The sequence below is a fragment of the Crocuta crocuta genome, unplaced genomic scaffold (assembly GCF_008692635.1).
Source record: "Crocuta crocuta isolate KB4526 unplaced genomic scaffold, BGI_CrCroc_1.0 scaffold1247, whole genome shotgun sequence".
NCBI lineage: Eukaryota > Metazoa > Chordata > Mammalia > Carnivora > Hyaenidae > Crocuta > Crocuta crocuta.
Genome location: NW_027532329.1, coordinates 10238 through 28955, shown reverse-complemented (window position 1 = coordinate 28955; position 18718 = coordinate 10238). Strand labels below are relative to the sequence as shown.

General features: G+C 40.6%; 1 protein-coding gene across 1 annotated transcript in view; it reads left to right on the top strand.

Moving 5' to 3' along the window:
* The window catches only part of CCDC81 (coiled-coil domain containing 81), a 42273-nt gene extending 23614 nt beyond the window's left edge, over positions 1 to 18659 (top strand). Inside the window, 8 exon segments of the mRNA XM_077778408.1 lie at positions 2670 to 2684; positions 5625 to 5706; positions 5709 to 5762; positions 5905 to 6073; positions 7280 to 7358; positions 7586 to 7806; positions 16371 to 16496; positions 18524 to 18659. Of these exon segments, the coding sequence (XP_077634534.1) occupies positions 2670 to 2684; positions 5625 to 5706; positions 5709 to 5762; positions 5905 to 6073; positions 7280 to 7358; positions 7586 to 7806; positions 16371 to 16496; positions 18524 to 18617 (840 nt within the window). The 3' untranslated portion in view covers positions 18618 to 18659.
* Positions 18660 to 18718: the final 59 nt, after the last annotated feature.

Below are 18718 nucleotides of genomic sequence, written 5' to 3'. Positions count from 1 at the left end.
AATAAACCCATTAAAGAGTAGATTTTGAGGATTTGGACACAGTTGTATCCTCCTGTGAAACTGCCACCATACTCAAGATACAGAATATCTCCATCACCCCCAAAAGATTTCTTTCTCCTGCCCCTTTGCATTTTATCTCTCTATCTTATCCGGGCCCCAGCCAGTCACTGATTTGTTGGAGTAACTCTAAATGAGTTTGCTTCTTATAAAATTTTATATACATAGGGTCCCATGGTATGTACTCTTTGTGTCTGATTTCTGTCAGTTAATATAAGGATTTGGAGGTTCATCCATGTTGTTGCCTGTATCTGTAGTTCATTCTTTTCAGTGACTGAGTAGTGTTACATTGGATGGATAGACGACCTATTGTTTATGCATTTACCATTTGATGGACACGTGGCCATTTCACATTTTTTCTGCTGTGAATAAACCTGCTATGAATATTTATGCATAACACATTCTGTGAACATGTGTTTTTATTTTTCTTAGCTGAAATTGTAAGAAACTGCTAGTGTTTCAGAGTTCATTGAATCACTTTACATTCTCTTCTACAGAATGTAAGGTCCAGTTGCTCCACATCTTTGCTAACACTTGGTGTGCACAGTCTTTTAAAAATGATACTCATTCTGCTGTTGTAGAGCTTCCTCATTGTGTTCTTAATGTATGTTTCCCTAGTAACCAGGGATGATGAGAATCTTTTTATCTGCTTACTGGCTATTTGCATATCTCCTTTTGTAAATGTATATTCACATATTTTGTCCACTTAAAAATTTGTGCTGTCTTATTGAGTTTAGGAAGATTTAGCATATGTATATTCTGATCGGTGTTGGTGAGGATGTGGAGCAAGGGGAACCCTCTTCCATGTTGATAGGAATGCAAAGTGGTACAGCCACTCTGGAAAACAGTATGGTGTTTCCTCAAAAAGTTAAAAATAGAATTACCCTGTGATCCAGCAATTGTCCCACTAGGTATTTCACCAAAGAATTCAAAAATACTAATTCAAAGGGATACATGCACCCTGATGTTTATAGTAGCATTCTTAACAATAGCCACATTATGGAAAGAGCCCAAATGGCCATCAACTGATGAATGGATAAAGAAGATGTCAGATACACACACACACACACACACACACACACACACACACACTATACACAAAGCCATAAAAAAAAATCTTGCCATTTTCAATGACATAGATGGAGCTGAAGTATATTATGCTAAGCAAAATAAGTCAGAGAAAGACAAATACCATATGCATTCACTCACCTATGTGGAACTTACCAAAAAGAACAAATAAGCATGGGAGGGAAAAAGAGACAAATATCAGTAAACAGAGTCTCAACTATAGAAAAGGAACCGATGGTGACTAGAGGGTAGGCAGGTGGGGGCATGTGTTAAATAGGTAATGGGGAGTAAAGAGGATTCTTGTAGTGATGAGCACCAGGGGTTATATGGAAGTGTTGAATCCCTCAATTGTATACCTGAAACTAATCTTACACTGTACGGTAACTAACTGGCGTTTAAATAAAAACTGAGGAGAAAAATGTATATCCTGTATATCAGTTGCCAGATGTTTGTAATGTGAATAAGTTTCCTGTCCTGTGTCTTTCTTTATCATTCTTTCTTTTTTTTTTCTTTTTCATTTCTTAGTGGTGTTTTTTGAAGAGCAAAACTTTTAAATTTTGATAAAGTCCCATTTATCACATGTTTAGCTTTTATAAGTCATACTTTTTTATGTCCTAAGAAATATTTACCCAACCCGAAGCTCACACAATTTCTCTCTTCTATTTTATTTTGGAAGCTTAATACTTTTCCTTCTAGATTTAGTTCTATAATCCTGATTTTAAAGTAATCTTTGTGTACTGTGGGAGGTGTGCTGGCTAACCAACTCAACTCACATTGCTTAAAGTCACCTACATTTCAGTTCTTCCCAGGATGTGTTTATTGAGCAGTATTCTTCATTTGAAAAGTAATATTCCTTTGTAGAATTTACATTTTGTTTTCCCTATGGAGAATGGCATAATTAATGGTGAAATTGGACAAGTAACTGTAAGCTGAGAATTTTTGGAAGCCAAAACATCTTTCTCATTTTCATTTTCTCCATTGCTTCTTTTCACATATGGGAATTGGGGGCACTTGGGTGGCTCAGTCGGTTAAGTGTCTGACTCTTGATTTTGGCTCAGGCCATGCCCCACATGGGGCTCTGCACTGACAGTATGCAGCCTACATAGGATTCTCTCACTCCACTCTGCCCCTCCCAACCCCCCTTATTTGCTCTCTCTCTCTCTCAAAATGAATGAATAAAACTTTTTAAAAACATGGAATTGGGGCAGCTGGATGACTCATTTNCTTGCATTTGTCTGTCATTGTATCGAGCTTTTAGTGATATATGTGATCTGTAGGATAATGTGGTGCCTATGGCCACAGTGTTGAACATGCAAATGAGTGTTGAACACACTAATGACTTAGTGTAAGGTTCAGGAGAGCTAACAGAGGAGATCTGGTGGCAGCCGGAGGGCTGCAGCCAGGCTGCTGGCCCGTGCCCACGTGGGGAGCCAGCAGATCAGCGCCTGGCCCTACAATGACTTTTATCGCGTAAAAGTGTTTTCTGCTTTACTTCTGCCTTTCAAACCTCACGCAAATTTCTCCTTTTACTAACCCTAATATAGAAGCCTAGGATCTTCTAGGGAAGAGTATTCTGGGAAATGTAGTTCCATCTTAGGTAAGTGAATGTGGTAGAAAGCCACCAGAAGTCCACTTCTTTAGCATCCCTGGAGTAAGTAAGGGATTGAAGATATGTATCTGGTGTATTTTTAGTCTGTCTCAGTTCCTAAGTACCTGTCATACTGTAAGCATGTCAGTGTTGAGTGCAGTTCCACTATTTGGTTGAATTTTTCAGACAAGACTGCTTTTTTGATCAATTGCTTCATTGCATGATGAGAAGAAAGTGATCTGATCCAAAGCTGGAAGAAAGAATGTCTGTTTAGGTCTATAAACCAAAAGACGCTCTGTGGATCTCTAACATGGTGCCTTCCTAAGAAAGTATTTCTAGAGTATATTTGCCCATTGATCGAATTTTCAGTGTACACTTTGACTTTCCAACACTTCCTGCTTTTAGAACCTTCTTCTTCTTCTTTTTTTTTTTTTTTTTTTTTTTTTTTTTAGTTTATTCATTTGGAGAGAGAGAGAGCGAGCTCGAGCAGGGGCGGGATAGAGGGTGGGGAGGAGAAAGAGAGAATCTCAAGCAGGCTCTTTGCTGTCAGTGCAGAGCTTGACATGGCGCTCTGTCCCAAGACCCTGAGATCATAACCTGTGATGAAATCAAGAGTCAGACACTTAACTGATTCAGCCACGTAGGCACCCCCAAACCTCTTCCATAAATATTTGAGAAATAGCAAATGAAATGTGTACTTCTCAAGTGTGGGGATTTTCTTCTGTTGTGTTCCTCCTACAACAAGCAAAGTACATGACCCATGTTAGATAATTAGTAGATGTGGGTTAAATGATTTACTGCACATTTTTATTCTGTCTTGTGTAATATCAAAACCAAGAGTATTACAAATGTTTTCTTTTTTAATAAGATTCCATGTTGCCCTTAATATGAGCCACTGAAGATTGTATATGCTTTCGGGTCTGGGTAAAGCTGACTGCCCGTTGAGTGTGGGTTTCACAAGGCAAGTTGAAGTTTAGAGAAAAGTATGTGTATATTAAAGTCCTTTGGAAACTGTTGGCCCAGTTTGTTTCCTTCAGTGTTTTTCAAATCTACCTGCACTCTGCCTGTACCTCTCTCTGTCCTCTGTTTCTCTTTCTGTGGCCAATCATCTTTAAAATATTACTAACATAATCCATGTCCAGACAGTAAATCAAGGAGAAATGTGAACATCAAAGTTCTCTGATCTCCTCCCTCTCCACACACATTTCACACTATACACAAATAATCACTGCCAATAATTTTATGTACCTTTCCTTAAATATTCTCTGAATTTATAAACATGTATATGAATATACATATCTACTTACACGTATAGGTATACTTGAAGCACTATTAGCAATATTATTCTGCAACAAGATTTCACTTAATATATCTTGAAACTTTTAAAAATCAGCACATAAAGTTACAGCTTTCTTTTAAGCAAACTCTTCAAAATGTATTCCAAAGTACAATTTACAACATAACTAGTTTCCTGCAATAGTTATCTGAAATTCTAAGATTTAGCATTACAAATAATGTTGCAGAACATAGATCTTTGTCTGTATCCTGCAGGTAACTCTCCAACGAGCAACTTCTAAATAGTGGAATGCACGGTATGCCTGAGCTTTGTTATCAACTAAAGGGTATGTATGTTCAGGATATATAATGTTTAGAGCTCATTGGCAGTTGCTAGTGAACACAGGATCACATGCATCTCCACAGCCTCTTGTGTCAAGAGACCTTGGATGAAAGGAAAAATTCTCGAAAGAAAGGTCTTTGCCTCTATCATTTGTGGATCTGCCTTTGGTCATCTAATCATTAGCCATCCTTCATAACCACTTTTTGAAACTGAAGACAGCTTTTTGAGAGACTCAAAGTGTCATCACTGTGTTTAACCCAATCGAATCTACTACTCTAAGAAACGAATGTATTTCCACAATTTCATTATTTTCTTAAGCTTGAATAATAATGCTGATATGACCACTAAAAATGAGTTGCCCAGTTTGCAAATCTCATGTTTCTAATTGCCATCAATACATTCTTTTATAAAGTATGCCGCTTGACATACTCAGTCTTTGGAAAACTTGTGAAAGGAATGTGAAGGGAAAAAAGTAAAAGGCAACAAATCAATTTGTTTTCAAAGTTGGTATTGTAGGAAACATGTTATGTTTGCTAACAATGAGTACGGCACCTTTTCCCACTGTGCAAGAGCAACGAGGCAAAGAAGAAAGATGGAGAGGATGTGCATTTCATTCAGCACTATCCAATGTAGAAGGATGAAGTGGATCTGCTAAGAAACCAGATAGTTCAACCCCTCGACTGAAGAGTGGGACAGTAGGAACTGTCCCATATGTCTGTCCTGTAATGTATTTAATCATTCCCTTACTGCTGGACTAAAACCTGGGTTGTATCCAAGTTTTCATAATAGTGAGCAACACTGGGATGACCATCCAAGCAGCTGAATGATTGTACCTGTCACTGATTTCTCCCTCTCCCCAATCCGCAAAGGCTGAGTTTTAAAGGTAGAACTCCTGGTTTTATATGGTTTTATTTGTGATTTCTAACCAAATATACTCAAGGCTTTCCCCTTCAAATCCATGGACTCTCTCAAGCAAGCAAAGAGAGGATGACACCCTCACATGTGCACTGTCCAGATTTCTGTGGTCTCCCATAATTGACCATACTGCTCTTTCCTGCATTTGTGCTATCAGGTTACCACTCAGGAAATCTTCCATTCCCTCTTACGATCCCCACATAGGGGCTGGCCAATGCCTCAACACAGGAAAAACAACAACAACAACAACAACAACAACAACCTTCCCCAACCCACTTTTATAAATCTATGAAGCTATCAGAAAGTACCATCGCCTCCCAAAGGCAAGTTTCTGCCTTGGTTGGATTATTGTAATGTAATAGAATTAAATGTTTAAAGGCTGTATTTTCAATACATAACTTTTCAAAGATGAGCAGTCTGGCTAATAGAGAACAGAGTCAAAAACCTACTGCGTCTAATCTCGAGTTGCTGAAGTGATGAGAAGCCACAAGACTACGAAACCTGAATTTAATGTGAGTCTTTTCAAAATTTCTCTTGCTAATACCTGCAAATACTCTAAATTAATCACTGATTTTAGTCTTCTGAATTGCTACCTTTATTCTTTGTTGCTTTTTGGTAGTTTAGAGTAAATGAATTACTTCTCCTTCATTCCGGAAAGCTGTCCTAGAGGACAAACGGCCACTCACTGCTGAGACTAAAGCTGTTAAAAAAGAAGAGTATTCCCAAAGCCTCCAGGAACAACTGGATAATAGAGGGAAAAAGGAGAGAAAACAAACACAAAAGACACAGCTGGTAGACCTCCTGGAACAAGTGCGGTTCGCAGAACAGTGAGTCTGGCTGACAGGCTCTCAAAACGGGATCAGAATTTTCATGGGAAGCTTCTTTCCATGTGGGATTCCATCAGCATTGGTCGTTTCATTAGCACAACTGTAAAACACCTGAGCTAACTACCCAGCTAGCAGCCAGTACGACAGCAGAACATTGCATTAGAAAAGTGAAAACAGCTGTCATCATTATAGTCATCATTATAGTGGTACCAATCGATAGTTCCTTATAGAGTATCATTTTATATTGTGTTGTGATCACTAATGCTGGTAGATGCAGGAAGCGACTTGTCTTGAACAGGCACCATTCCCAGCTATTCCCAGTCAATCCAAGTCCAAGCTGGGGTTTTATTTTAAGAATGTATGTCTCCCGGGGAACCTGGGGCAGGAATGTGGGGGAGGGGGGATCTAAAAGGACTAGAATCAGGGACTAAAACGTCATGTCAAGAACCCTTCCCTCTGCTCCCCCGCCCCAACAGCTCCTTGGTAGACATCGTCTTTCTTCCAGCTCAAACCTGGGCGAATGTTAGTCTCAATTCCAAATATTCGGGAAAGAGAATCTGATTGGTCTTGTTCAGATCATCTGACGCCTGGGATAGGGTCAGAGTTCAAACCTGCCTAAGAAGGGGCTCCCACTTCTACTGAGGTCTGGAGAGAAATAAAAGAGGCTACTCTAGTGTGAGAGACACACTGAAAACCATTTTTTATGACCAAAAAATTATTCTATAAAATGTGTATGTTCCATTGTACTCGCTTTATAGATCATATGGTTTCCCTGTAGGTGGCATATAACAGAATCATAATGTATAATAGGAAAGATCACTTTTCATAAAGAGGAATCTTATGGTGAATCATTTTGTACAGGAATAGACACTTCCTGCTTTCCTCTCCTGAATTCTTTGAAGCCCGGGGGTGGAGGGGGGTGGGGATGAAGGAGGGCCTGTGTTAGTGGTAGTGAATTTGGACAAAATGGTCATTCCTCTGCTTATACCCATCCTGTCTGTCCTCTATTCACCACACTGTCCACTAGCCTGTGCATTGAATTACTCCTTTCGTTCTTAAAATGGAAGCTCCTAGAAAGAAATACCAATTTTTTACTTCCCTGGCTCTTACTCCTATCGATACTTATGAAATACATTTTAATGATGTTAATCTGTATTACCGTAAAGAAAATAACAGACTGTGCCCCTGCCTTCTCTTAATTGCTAGACTCGCTGCACAGAAAGGCAAACATATCACAGCAAAGATGGAAAAGACTCAGAGTTATACGAGAGTTTTGGATGCACAGGTGAGGGACAATTGTGATTTTTGTAATTATGCAGTGCTACAGTAGCACTCTAAAAATATGTGTAAAACCATGATGTTATGAGGAGCCTTGTGTGTCACCCGTCTGGTAGTTTTTGTAGCCCTTGTTCCTTCCTCTAAGGGTCTGATAGTTTCCTATGCTACACTGTTGTGCATAAAGCGTATTGCCTGGTAATATTCTGATCTGTATTATGTGTGTCCCTATTTCAGATTAAGAACAAATCCCTGCAAAAGCCTGTGCCCGAGCCAGATTCTCGTGAGTGTGTCTTTGGTAAGGATGAGAGAGCCATGACAGTGGAAATGCATAGGCGAGAACGGGATTGTATGAAACACCAGATACAGGCTGCTGCAAACAACAAAAGAAGAATCATTCTGGACCATGTGGCGGATCAGAGGCAGGGTTTGCAGATATTTCTGAAGACACGAAAAGAGTAAGGGACCCACGTCTTCATCCTCCTCATCCTCGCCTGCTCCCCTCTCCACATTCCTCTTCTCTTCTCTTTCTCCCTTTCTCCTACAACAGCATGCAAGCAATAATAATAGTGAACAGAATGGAGAGTTACCACGTGCAAAATATTATCCTACGCTTCATCTTGTTTCGTCCTCCTAATTCACCCTATGAAGAAAGGTTGTGGATAAAACCCAACCAACCGGACTCGATCCCACCTGTCTCACCAGTTACCGCTCCACACTTTCCCTTCCCTTTACAGTTCAGCTTCTTAAAAGAGTTGTCCAGATCAGCACTCTCCATTGGAAATACAGTGTGAGCCACAAAGGTGCTGTTGTGCTCACCTAGACACGGACCTGAACCTTGGGCCCTCTCTCCAAGAAACCCCCTTCCCTCTAAGAAGTATTCATGGAGTAAGCTGCACTGATGACGGCTGGTGAGGGGCGGTGAAGGTGGCAGTATGGGCAGAGGAGGACTTTATGCCATATCGATGCAAATATATCTTTAAATTCAAACATCAAATACCCAGTTTCTTTCTTTTCCTTTCCTCTTCTTCCCTTTTCTTTTCTTTTCCTTTCCTTTTTTGATTTGATAAGTGTATACATTATTCTGTTTTCACCACAAGTGTCGTTAGCATCTGTCATGTTACTTTGCTAGTACAATATCACTGACTGTATTCCTTATGCTGTGCCTTTTATTCCCATGACTTAGCATTCCATATCTGGAAGCCTCTATCTCCCACTCCCTTCACCCATTTTGCCTGATCCTCCATCCCCCTTCCCTCTGGCAACCTCCTGTTTGTTCTTTGTATTTATAGGGCTGATTTTGTTCATTTGTTTGTTCCTTTTTTTTTTTTTTTTTAGATTCCACTCATGAGTAGAATGCTATGGTATTTGTCTTTCTCAGTCTGTCTTATTATTTCACTTGGAATAAAACTCTTGGGTCCATCCATGTCCTCTCATATAACAATCTCATCCTTTTTATGGCAGTGTAATATTTCATGGTGTGTGTGTATGTTTTATATATATATACAGACATACATACCACATTTTTCTTATGCATTCATCTACCGATGGATGCTTAGGTTGCATCCATATATCGGTTATTATGAATGATGCCGCATGTAAATATATTTTTTGAATTAGTGTTTTCATTTTCTTTGGGTAAATGCCCGAAGGTGGAATTACTGGATTCTATGGTAGTTCTATTTTTAGCTTTTTGAGGAAGCTCCGTACTGTTTTCCCCAGTGGCGGCACCAGTTTGCAGTCCCAGCAACAGTGCATTGCATGAGGGTTCCTTTTTTCCCCGCATCCCCACCAGCACCTGTGTTTCTTGTCTTTTTGAATGTAGCCATTCTGACTGCTCTAGGGTGATATCTCACTGTGGTTTTGATTTGTATTTTGCTGATAATGAGTGATGTTAATCTCGGTCACTTCCAAGCTGCATGACCTATGCCAAATCACACACTGGGTCTCTGGGCTCTCTTTTCCTCCCATGAAACGTAAGGATGATAGTCCTGCCCTACCTTTCCTTACTGTGAGAATTATGTAAGCATATGTATGTGAGAACAGTTTTGGAAACCACAATGCTCTGAACAAATATGAAGTGAGGTCTTTACTTGGGTATCTCTCTTGTTGAAGCCCTGGTCACAGACCCCCTTTCTGTAGGGGTCTGATCCTTGTCTGCTGTTTCTATATCCTTTACTAGTTATTCCAGATTCTCTCACTTCTTTTTTCCAACTTCCCTGTGTCAGGTCCATCTCGGGATGTCATCTGAGGTCCTCCTGACGCAAGTAGAGGGTCACTTTCTTTCAGAGGGGATCATTTAGTCACTGTGATTCAAACATCCCTGCTAAAGTATATTGACTCCTTTTTCTTTAAACTTTATGGCTTTTGTTTATAAAACATATACCAATTCACACTCATTAAAAGAAGTCAGTTGGTGGGGCGCCTGCGTGGCTCCGTCATTAAGTGTCTGACTCCTGATTTCGGATCAGGTCATGATCTCGTGGTTCGTGAATTTGAGCCCCATGTCTGGCTCTGCACTGATGGTAGGGAGCCCGCTTGGGATTCTCTTTCTCTCCCTTTCTCTCTGCCCTCTCTCTCGTGCTCTCTCTTGCTCTCTCTCAAAATAAACAAACTTTAAGAACAAACTCAACGGTGGAAAGATTTTTAAAAAGGCTAATAATCTCCCCTAGCTTTCTGTATTTTTTCTATTCTTTACCAATATATTTGATAATATGCACATATATATTTTGTTTCCATTTTTTGTAAATGAAAATAAGACCGATGAGATCTTATACATTACTCGTCAGCCCAGCCTTTCTTTTAAAAAATTTTTTAAATGTTTTAACTTATTTCTGAGAGAGAGAGAGAGAGAGAGACAGTGTGAGTAGGGTAGGGTCAGAGAGAGAGGGAGACACAGACTCTGAAGCAGCCTCCAGGCTCTGTACTAGCTGTGGGCACAGAGCCCGATGTGGGGCTTGAACACAGGAACCGTGAGATCATGACCTGAGCTCAACTGACTGAGCCACCCAGGCGCCCCAGCCCAACTTTTCTTTAACCTAGTAACGTATCATTAGTTTATATTTAGATCAGTACATAGAAATGAAATTCATTCTTCTTCAAACATAGCATGCTATCTATAATATGGGTTACTATAATTTAACTTTTGCGTTATTGATGAACATTCACTCTGTTTCCAGATGGCCTGCTAGTACAACAATTTTGCATTAAACATTTGTAATATATATCTTCATACGAATTATTTTGTTTCCATTGCGGAAAATGGAAAACTAAAATGGACTTGCTGGATGCCAGCCGATGGCACATTTTAAATATCACCAGACACTGACAGTTTGCTTTCTGAAAAGATACAGCAATCTTGTGAGCATCCTAGTTTGCCTCCCCTAAAGCCCCACTGCATTTTCTCACATTCTTAGCATCTAAATTACACTGACTTTTTAAACTTTCCTTTTAATTATTTTTAAAACTTTTTTAATGTTTTATTTATTTCTGAGAGAGAGAGAGAGAGCATGAGCAGGGGAGAGTCAGAGAGAGAGGGGGACACAGATTCTGAAACAGGCTCCAGACTCTGAGCTAGCTGTCAGCACAGAGCCCGACGGCGGGGCTTGAACCCACAAACCGTGAGATCATGACCTGAGCCGAAGTGGGACTCTTAACCAACTGAGCCACCCAGGCGCCTCTAAACTATCCTTTTAAAAAGCATACAATCATAACCAAAAAGCTTTTGAAAAGATGCTCAACACAACTAATCATTAGGGTAATGCAAATCAAACCACAGTGAGATAGCTGCTCACTAACAAATTGTTTCCATTTGCTGAGCTGTGAACAGGTCAGCCTTATCCCGCTGCCTGCTGTCATTGTTCATTCTGTTTGGAATAGATGTCATTTAGCTTTTAACTAGATGTTTGCCTCTCCAAGCTAAGAAGTGTTTCATGTTTTACTGAATTTTTACTTATGTAGACCCGAGAGACAGGGATGCTCCACTCCAGTGAATAAAGGTAGCAAAGTAGGATGGTAAGATTGCAAATGTAACTTTTATATTACACAATTTAATAATTTAATTCCAATCGCATATCCGTCCTGGAGGCCAAGTCTATGGCAGTCTGAATGAAGTAGCAGTTAGCCAACTATTCACTTTCCCCCTTGCAACTCATTTATGTAAATGGGGGGGGAATCTGATAATGTATACATCACTGTAACCTATAGAGACAAGATGGCTATCTTTTCTTTCCCCTAGGGCTTTCTGCAAAAAAACCCACATATGTTTGCAGAATCACATCATTAGGTTTCACAAATGCAAAGATAAAATGTGCTATCATTTATTTTGTATCATAAAATCTTTGTTTTGTGAAATGTCCAAATCAGCAATAATTATAGATTTTTCTTATACCACCTGCACGGTGAAACATTGAACACTTTTAGGGGATTCAAATGACTAGAAAGGAAGAAAACTGTGGATTCAGTGGTAGACGAAACCATTAAAGTGCAATTAGGATGTCAAAAGGAAAGATCAAGAAAATGAAGGAAGCAAAAACAAAAGCAGAAACTAAAACTAAAGAAAAAAGAAAAAGAGAAAGATACTAGGTCACATTCGTTAGGATGACTCCTACCAAAACCCAGAAAATAATAGGTGCTGGCAAGGATGTGGGCACTATTGGTGGGAACGTAAAATGGTGCAGCTGCTATGGAAAACAGCATGGCAGGTACTCAAAACATTAAAAATAGAATTACCAAATGATTCAACAATAATATACCACTTCTGTGTATATATCTAAAAGAATTGAAAGCAGGATCCTTTTGAGAACATTTAAAAATTATTTTATTTTCACTCCAGTGTCGTTAACATGAAATGTTATGTAGAACACAATGAAATATAACATTGTACATTTTAGATGTACAATATAGTGATTCAGTAATGCCATGCATTACTCATTGCTTCTCAAGAGAAGTGTACTCTTAATCCCCTTTACCTGTTTCCTCCCCCATCTCCCATCCACCTCCCTCTGGTAACCACCTATTTGTTCCTTCTAGTTAAGAGTCTGTGTTTTGGTTTCTCTCTCTTTTTCTCCCCTTTGTTCGTTTGTTTTGTTCCTTAATTTCCACATGTGAGAGAAACCATCTGGTATTTGTCTTTCTCTGACTGGCTTATTTTGCTTAGCATTAGAATCTCTAGACCCATGTATGTTGTTGCAAATGGCAAGGTCTTGTTCTTTTTTAAGGCTGAATAACATCCATCAAACACTCCCCCCCCGCCCCAAATATACCACATATATTTTTTGGATCTTGTATACTTTTACTGTGTGGATGAGATTTTTAAAAAAGAGTTTATTGTCAAGTTGGTTTCCCTATAACACTCAGTGCCAATCCGCACAAGTGCCCGCCTCCACGCCCATCACCCCCTTTCCCCTCCCCCCCACCCCATCGGCCCTCAGTTTGTTCTCCTCTATTCACCTATGGATGGAACCTGGGCTGTTTCCATAATGTGGCTTTTGTAAATAACACTACAAGAAACATAGAGGTGCATGTATCCCTTCAAAGTAGTATTTTTGTACTCTTTGGGTAAATACCTAGTAATGCGATTACTGGATTGTAGGGTAGTTTCATCTTTAAGTTTTTGAGGAACCGTCATATTGTCTTCCACAGTGGCTGCACCAATTTGCATTCCCACCAACTGTACGTGAGGCTTCCTTTCCCTCCACATCATCACCAAAACTCGTTGTTTCTTGTGTTTTTGATTTTAGCCATTCTGACAGGTGTGAGGTGATATCTCCTTGTGGATTTGATTTGCATTTCCCTGCTGATAAATGATGCTGAGCATGTTTTCATCTGTCTGTTGGCCATCTTTATGTCTTCTTTGGAGAAATATCTGTTCAGATCCTCTGCCCAATTTTTACTGGGATCATTTGTTTTTTTTGATGTTGAGTTATAGTGTTCTTTATATAGTTTTTATTTTGATAGGGTCCCAATTGTTTATTGTGCTTTTGTGTCCTTGTCCCAGGAGACATATCTAGACATATGTCATGGCATATGTCAGAGAATTACTGCCTGTGCTCTTATAGGATTTTTATGGCTTCAAGGGTCACGTTTAGGTCTTTATCCATTTTGAGTTTATTTTTGTGTATGGTGTAAGAAAGGGGTCTAGTTTCATTCTTTTACAAGCTGTTGTCCAGTTTTCCCAGCACTGGACAACAACAAAAGAGACTTTTTCCCATTGAATATTCTTTCCTGCTTTGTAGAAGATTAATTGAGCATACAGTTGAGGGTTTGTTTCTGGTCTTTCTGTTCCATTCCATTCATCTATCTCTGTGTCTTCTTTTTGTGCCAGTACAATACTGTTTTGATCACTATAGCATTATAATATAACTTGAAGTCGGGAATTGTGGTGCCTCCAGCTTTGGTTTTTTGGTTTTGTTTTTGATTTCCTTCCCCTCCGCCCCCCCCAACCCTCCCCCCCAACACATACACAAAATTTCTTTGGCTATTTGAGGACTTTGGCTATTTGGGTTTTGTGTTTCCATGCGGATTTTAATATTGTTTGTTCTGGTTCTATGACAAAACGGTTGTGGTGTTTTGATAGGGAATTCATTAAATGTGTAGAGTGATTTGGGTAATATGAACATTTTAACAATATTTGTTCTTCCAGACCATGAGCATGAAATGTCTTTCCATTGGAATCCTTCTCAATTTCATTCATCGTTGCTTTATAGTTTTCAGAGGACAGATCTTCCATGTCCTTTGTCAAGTTTACTCCTAGGTATTCTATTCTTTTTGGTGCAATTATAAATGGGTTTATTTTCTTAATTGCTCTCTCTGGTGCTTGGTGATTAGTGTCTAGAAAGGCAACAGATTTCTGTACTTTGATTTTGTATCCTGTGACCTCACTGAATTCAGCTATCAGTTCTAGTAGTTTTTTTGATGGTGTTGAAAACGGGATCTTGCGGAGATCCTTGCGCTCCCGTGTTCCTAACAGCCTTCAGTGGCCAAGAAATGGAAGCAAACCAAATGTCCAGCCACAAGAGGGCCGAATAAACAAAATGTGTTAAGACACCTACAACGGGATATTACTCCGCCTTCAGAAGGAAGGAAATTATGACACATGAGACAACATGGGTGAACCATGATGACATTATGCTAAGTAAAATAAGCCAGTCACAAGATGGTATGACAAATATTGTATGACCCCACTTCTGTAAGGTATCAGAGTGGTCAAATTCACGGAAAAGTAGAACGGCAGTTGTCAGGCACTAGAGGGAGAGAGAAATGGGGAGTTGTTTAATTAGTATAGTGTTTCAGTTTTGCAAGATTTTTAAAAAAAAATTTTTAATGTTTTTTTTTTATTTATTTCTAGGGGAGAGAGAGAGAGACAGCGTGAGCAGGGGAGGGTCAGAGAGAGAGGGAGTCACAGAATCTGAAACAGGCTCCAGGCTCTGAGCTGGCAGTCAGCACAGAGCCTGATGCGGGGCTCGAACCCACGAACCGCGAGATCATGACCTAAGTGAAAGTCAGACGCTCAACCACCTAAGCCACCCAGGCGCCCCAGTTTTGCAAGATTTTTAAAAGACTTCTGTTAGAAACTGTTTTTACATAGTTTCTAACAGAGGGAGGCAAACCATAAGAGACTCTTCAATGTGGAGAAAAACTGAGGGTTGGTGGGGGTGGGGTGGGGTAGGGGGAAATGGGTGATGGACAGTAAGGAGGGCATTATTGTTGGGAAGATCACTGGGTGTTGTATGTAAGCAATGGATTCCGGGAATCTACCCCTAAAACCAAAAGCACACTGTTTACACTGTATGTTAGATAACTTGACGGTAAATTATGAAAAAAAAGTTCTGGATATTGGTGGCACAACAATGTAAATATACTTAATGCTGTGTATCTGTACACTTCGAAGTGTTTAAGATGGTCAACTTCTGTTAAACAGTTTTTATTACAATTAAGAAACACGATGAAAAGGGAAAACAGGTTATGAAAGGAATATATAATGGGTCCCATTTGGTCCCTGAGCTCTCACTGTGGTATAGGCGTTGGTACTTTCCGTATATTATCTTCTTTAATCTTTATACTGACCACACAATAGCTGACTTGTGACATCAATGCTCCTGAGAGGAAAAAGTGGCCATGTTTATTTTAGGAAAAGTGAACCAGCAGAATCCAGTACTGATTTTTATTAGAAGGTCCTGACACCTAGTGGCAGTTGCTGCCTGTAGTACAGAGCCCGGCAGAGCAGGCTGAATCAACTGGCACATTTAGCCATGTCCTTTCTAGACTTTAATGAGAAATGATGGTAAGAGTTTCAGTCTGGCAAGAAATAGACACATATAAATAATTTATACCACATTTCAGATGATTCAGGACAGCAGTGGCTACATGTCTGGAGGCCAGTAATAAAGTCACTTCTCATTGGGAATTCTGGGAAATGGTACTTGAGAGATACACTGTAATCACCTCTTTGATGTCATGACCTTCACCAAACCTCTTTTTCTTTTAAACCTTCTTCACAACCTTAGGTACTTTCTTGATTTCGTTTTCTTTTCCCAAGTCACTTCTGTTTCTTTCCCTGTTTCTAGCCATTCATTTGTATTCCTGTCTACATTGCCTTGTAACAGGACTGTAGCAACTGGCAGGGGGCTGATTCCTGACAGCTGAGAGACTGTAATGAAAGGAAAGAAACTGCAAGTAGAGGAACTCCATTTGAGAGGATTCTTCAGATTAGTTGAATCAGCCTCAAAGGAAATTCGTGGCTTTAAAGGCTGAATCTGTTAATTGCAAAAAGGTTTCAATCCTGCTAATGTAAACCAGGATTGAAGATGAAAGGTCCTAGACCAGTAGAGTGTTTGAGAACTACAATGTTTTCAATGTTTTCCTCAATGTTCATGCCTTCCCGTGTATATCAAAGAGTGGTGAACAAAATCAGAATGTTTTCTGTGTAATCTACCAGAAGGGAATGGGGCTCCGAGGGTTGGTGCATGCCTTCCCCCGTGTTGTGATTGTGAACAAAACCAGACTCTGCTGTTGTCTCCAGGCCCCTGGCTGACAGAAATGCTGAACACGAGAAGACAAAGATGATTAGCCAGGACCTCCAGGCCGATTGGAAAAAGAGCATGGCAGAGAAGAGACAGAGGGAGCAGGAAGAGAAAGCTTTCCAGCGGTAATACCCGATTGGAACCAGGAGTTCTTTGCAGAAATATCCCCTCCACTCCTTGTTTAGTTTCCTGGCATCCTGGGATGGCAGACAGGTTTCCAGGGACAATGCCCACTGAGTCGTAGTGGCTGCCTAGCGAACCTGGTGGAGAAAAGAATTTGGGTTCAGGAGGAAATGCTGCGGTGGTGTATTAGAAATGTCTGCTATGGATATGTGATTGGAGAATGCTATGCTATGTTCTGTGCTTGCCATCTTTGCCCTAATCTTTGCCTCTGTGTAGGGTAGCTTTATTTTCATATTGTGGCTGGTAGGGAAGCATGGGGTGGGGGAGGGTAGGAATTCTCCTTGGAAATAACCAGCCAGAAACACGGAGAGAGAGTTTCCATCTGGACACATCCGAGGGTGACAGAATGGTCATTTAAGAGCAGAGTCAAGGGGTTGTGTGTAAGATTGGCAGCTGGGAAAATGAAATGTCGGTTATGGAACCAGCCAAGCACATGTTCCTAAAATGTATTCTATCTGTGTTCCCTCTACGCAGCTCTCAATTGACAATCTAGGGTCAGGGAACCTAGTCATGGCTTTGAGAATGAATACTAACTTTGGAAAGGCAGCTCATCTTTTTGTCTTACTTTTCTTTGTAAGATGAGGAAAGGAAACACTTCCTTGACATAGCTAACACAGGAGTTTTGTGATCAAAGAAAGAGATATAAAATATTACAGTTTAAAAAAATTTTACAAATGTAAAGGTATGCTTGCATACTATGTCAAAAAGCAACAGACCAAGCCTATACAGTCATATGCTATTGTATCCTGAATATGCCAAAATAATATTTTAATTCCCACATGTCAACTAATTTTTTATCATAGTTAAAATCTGTTATAATAAATCTTGGTCTGTAACTCCACTTCAAGATTTTCTCTCAGGGCATTTCTTACCTGTGTTTCTCATGGGTAGAACACATTTTGTTACAATGCGAGTAACAGAGATGATGTGGCAAAGTAGAAGTGCAGTTGTTTTGCGTAGAGAAGAGAAAGGGGAACTGGGGTTTTAAGGCATTTTCCTTTTTTTTTTTGTTTATTTATTTATTTTGAGAGAGTGAGAGAGCATGAGAGGGGGAGGGGCAGAGAGAGAGGAAGAGAGAACCCACTGTCAGCGCAGATCCCAGTGCGGGCCTTGAACTCCTGAACCATGTGATCATAGCCTGAGCTGAAGCCGGATGCTTCACTGACTGAGACACCTAGGCGCCCCTCAAGGCATTTTCTTAATGTTGGGGAAAAGCAGCTAAAAGTCCGTGACATCAATGCCGGGGAGATTTTGCTGGATTTTGGAAAATTGCTTGGCCCACGTGGTGATAAAGGATAGTGGAGACATAGGAACCAACCTTGAGTGTCAGGCTATGGCAGGGACATGGCAGGCACATGGCTGAGCAGCCCTGTTACCTGGAGACCTAGGCCGAGTTGTGGGCAGGGCCTCAAGCAGGAGCAGGTTAGGAAGAAGGAATTGGTTGGTGTTCAAAAGGAAATAAAGGGAAAGTACAAAGAAGCTTCACGGGTACGCAGTTAGCACATGATCCTCCGTCCCCACACTAAAGCCAGCCGGGTAGGTGCCCCCTGCACACTGCCAACATTATTTGTTCGTTCAGCTTGTCAGGCTGTCCTTGATGCTCCTTTTTATGGAATTCCACACGTACAGAAACGTTGATAAGGTAGGGGGACACACCAGGGACTGTCCTGCATAATCAAGAAACACTGATGATACGAAAAACCTACTACCGCCCTTCCTTCATTCCTGCTCTGAGCCCCTTTTGTCCTCTTCCTCTTCTCCTCCCCTTAAAGCTCCAGAGGCCTCTGGACTCCTGGGACTTTTCCCTATATGTCTGCTGTTAACTGTCTGCTGGGGGTTAACTGATAACCGGCCCTTTAATGGCCTGCTCTCCCTCTCAGTAGTGTCCTCCCCCCCACCGCCCCCCACCCCCCAGAGCCTGACAGATACAGGTGCATCCTAATGACCGCTTGTGCTTGTCTCTCCTCAGGACATCAAACAGAGTCTTCCTCTTAGACCAGTGTGTCCAGTACCACCGCGACAACCAGTGCCAGAGGAGCAGTAAGGCCCAGAGCAGCCGGTGAAGTGTCAACAAGCTGCCGCATGGATCCCGCTGTTCTTCAATCCCACCCTTTGGATTTGTTTCCCTAGGGAAACTTCTTTTTTTTTTTTTTTTTTTTTTTTT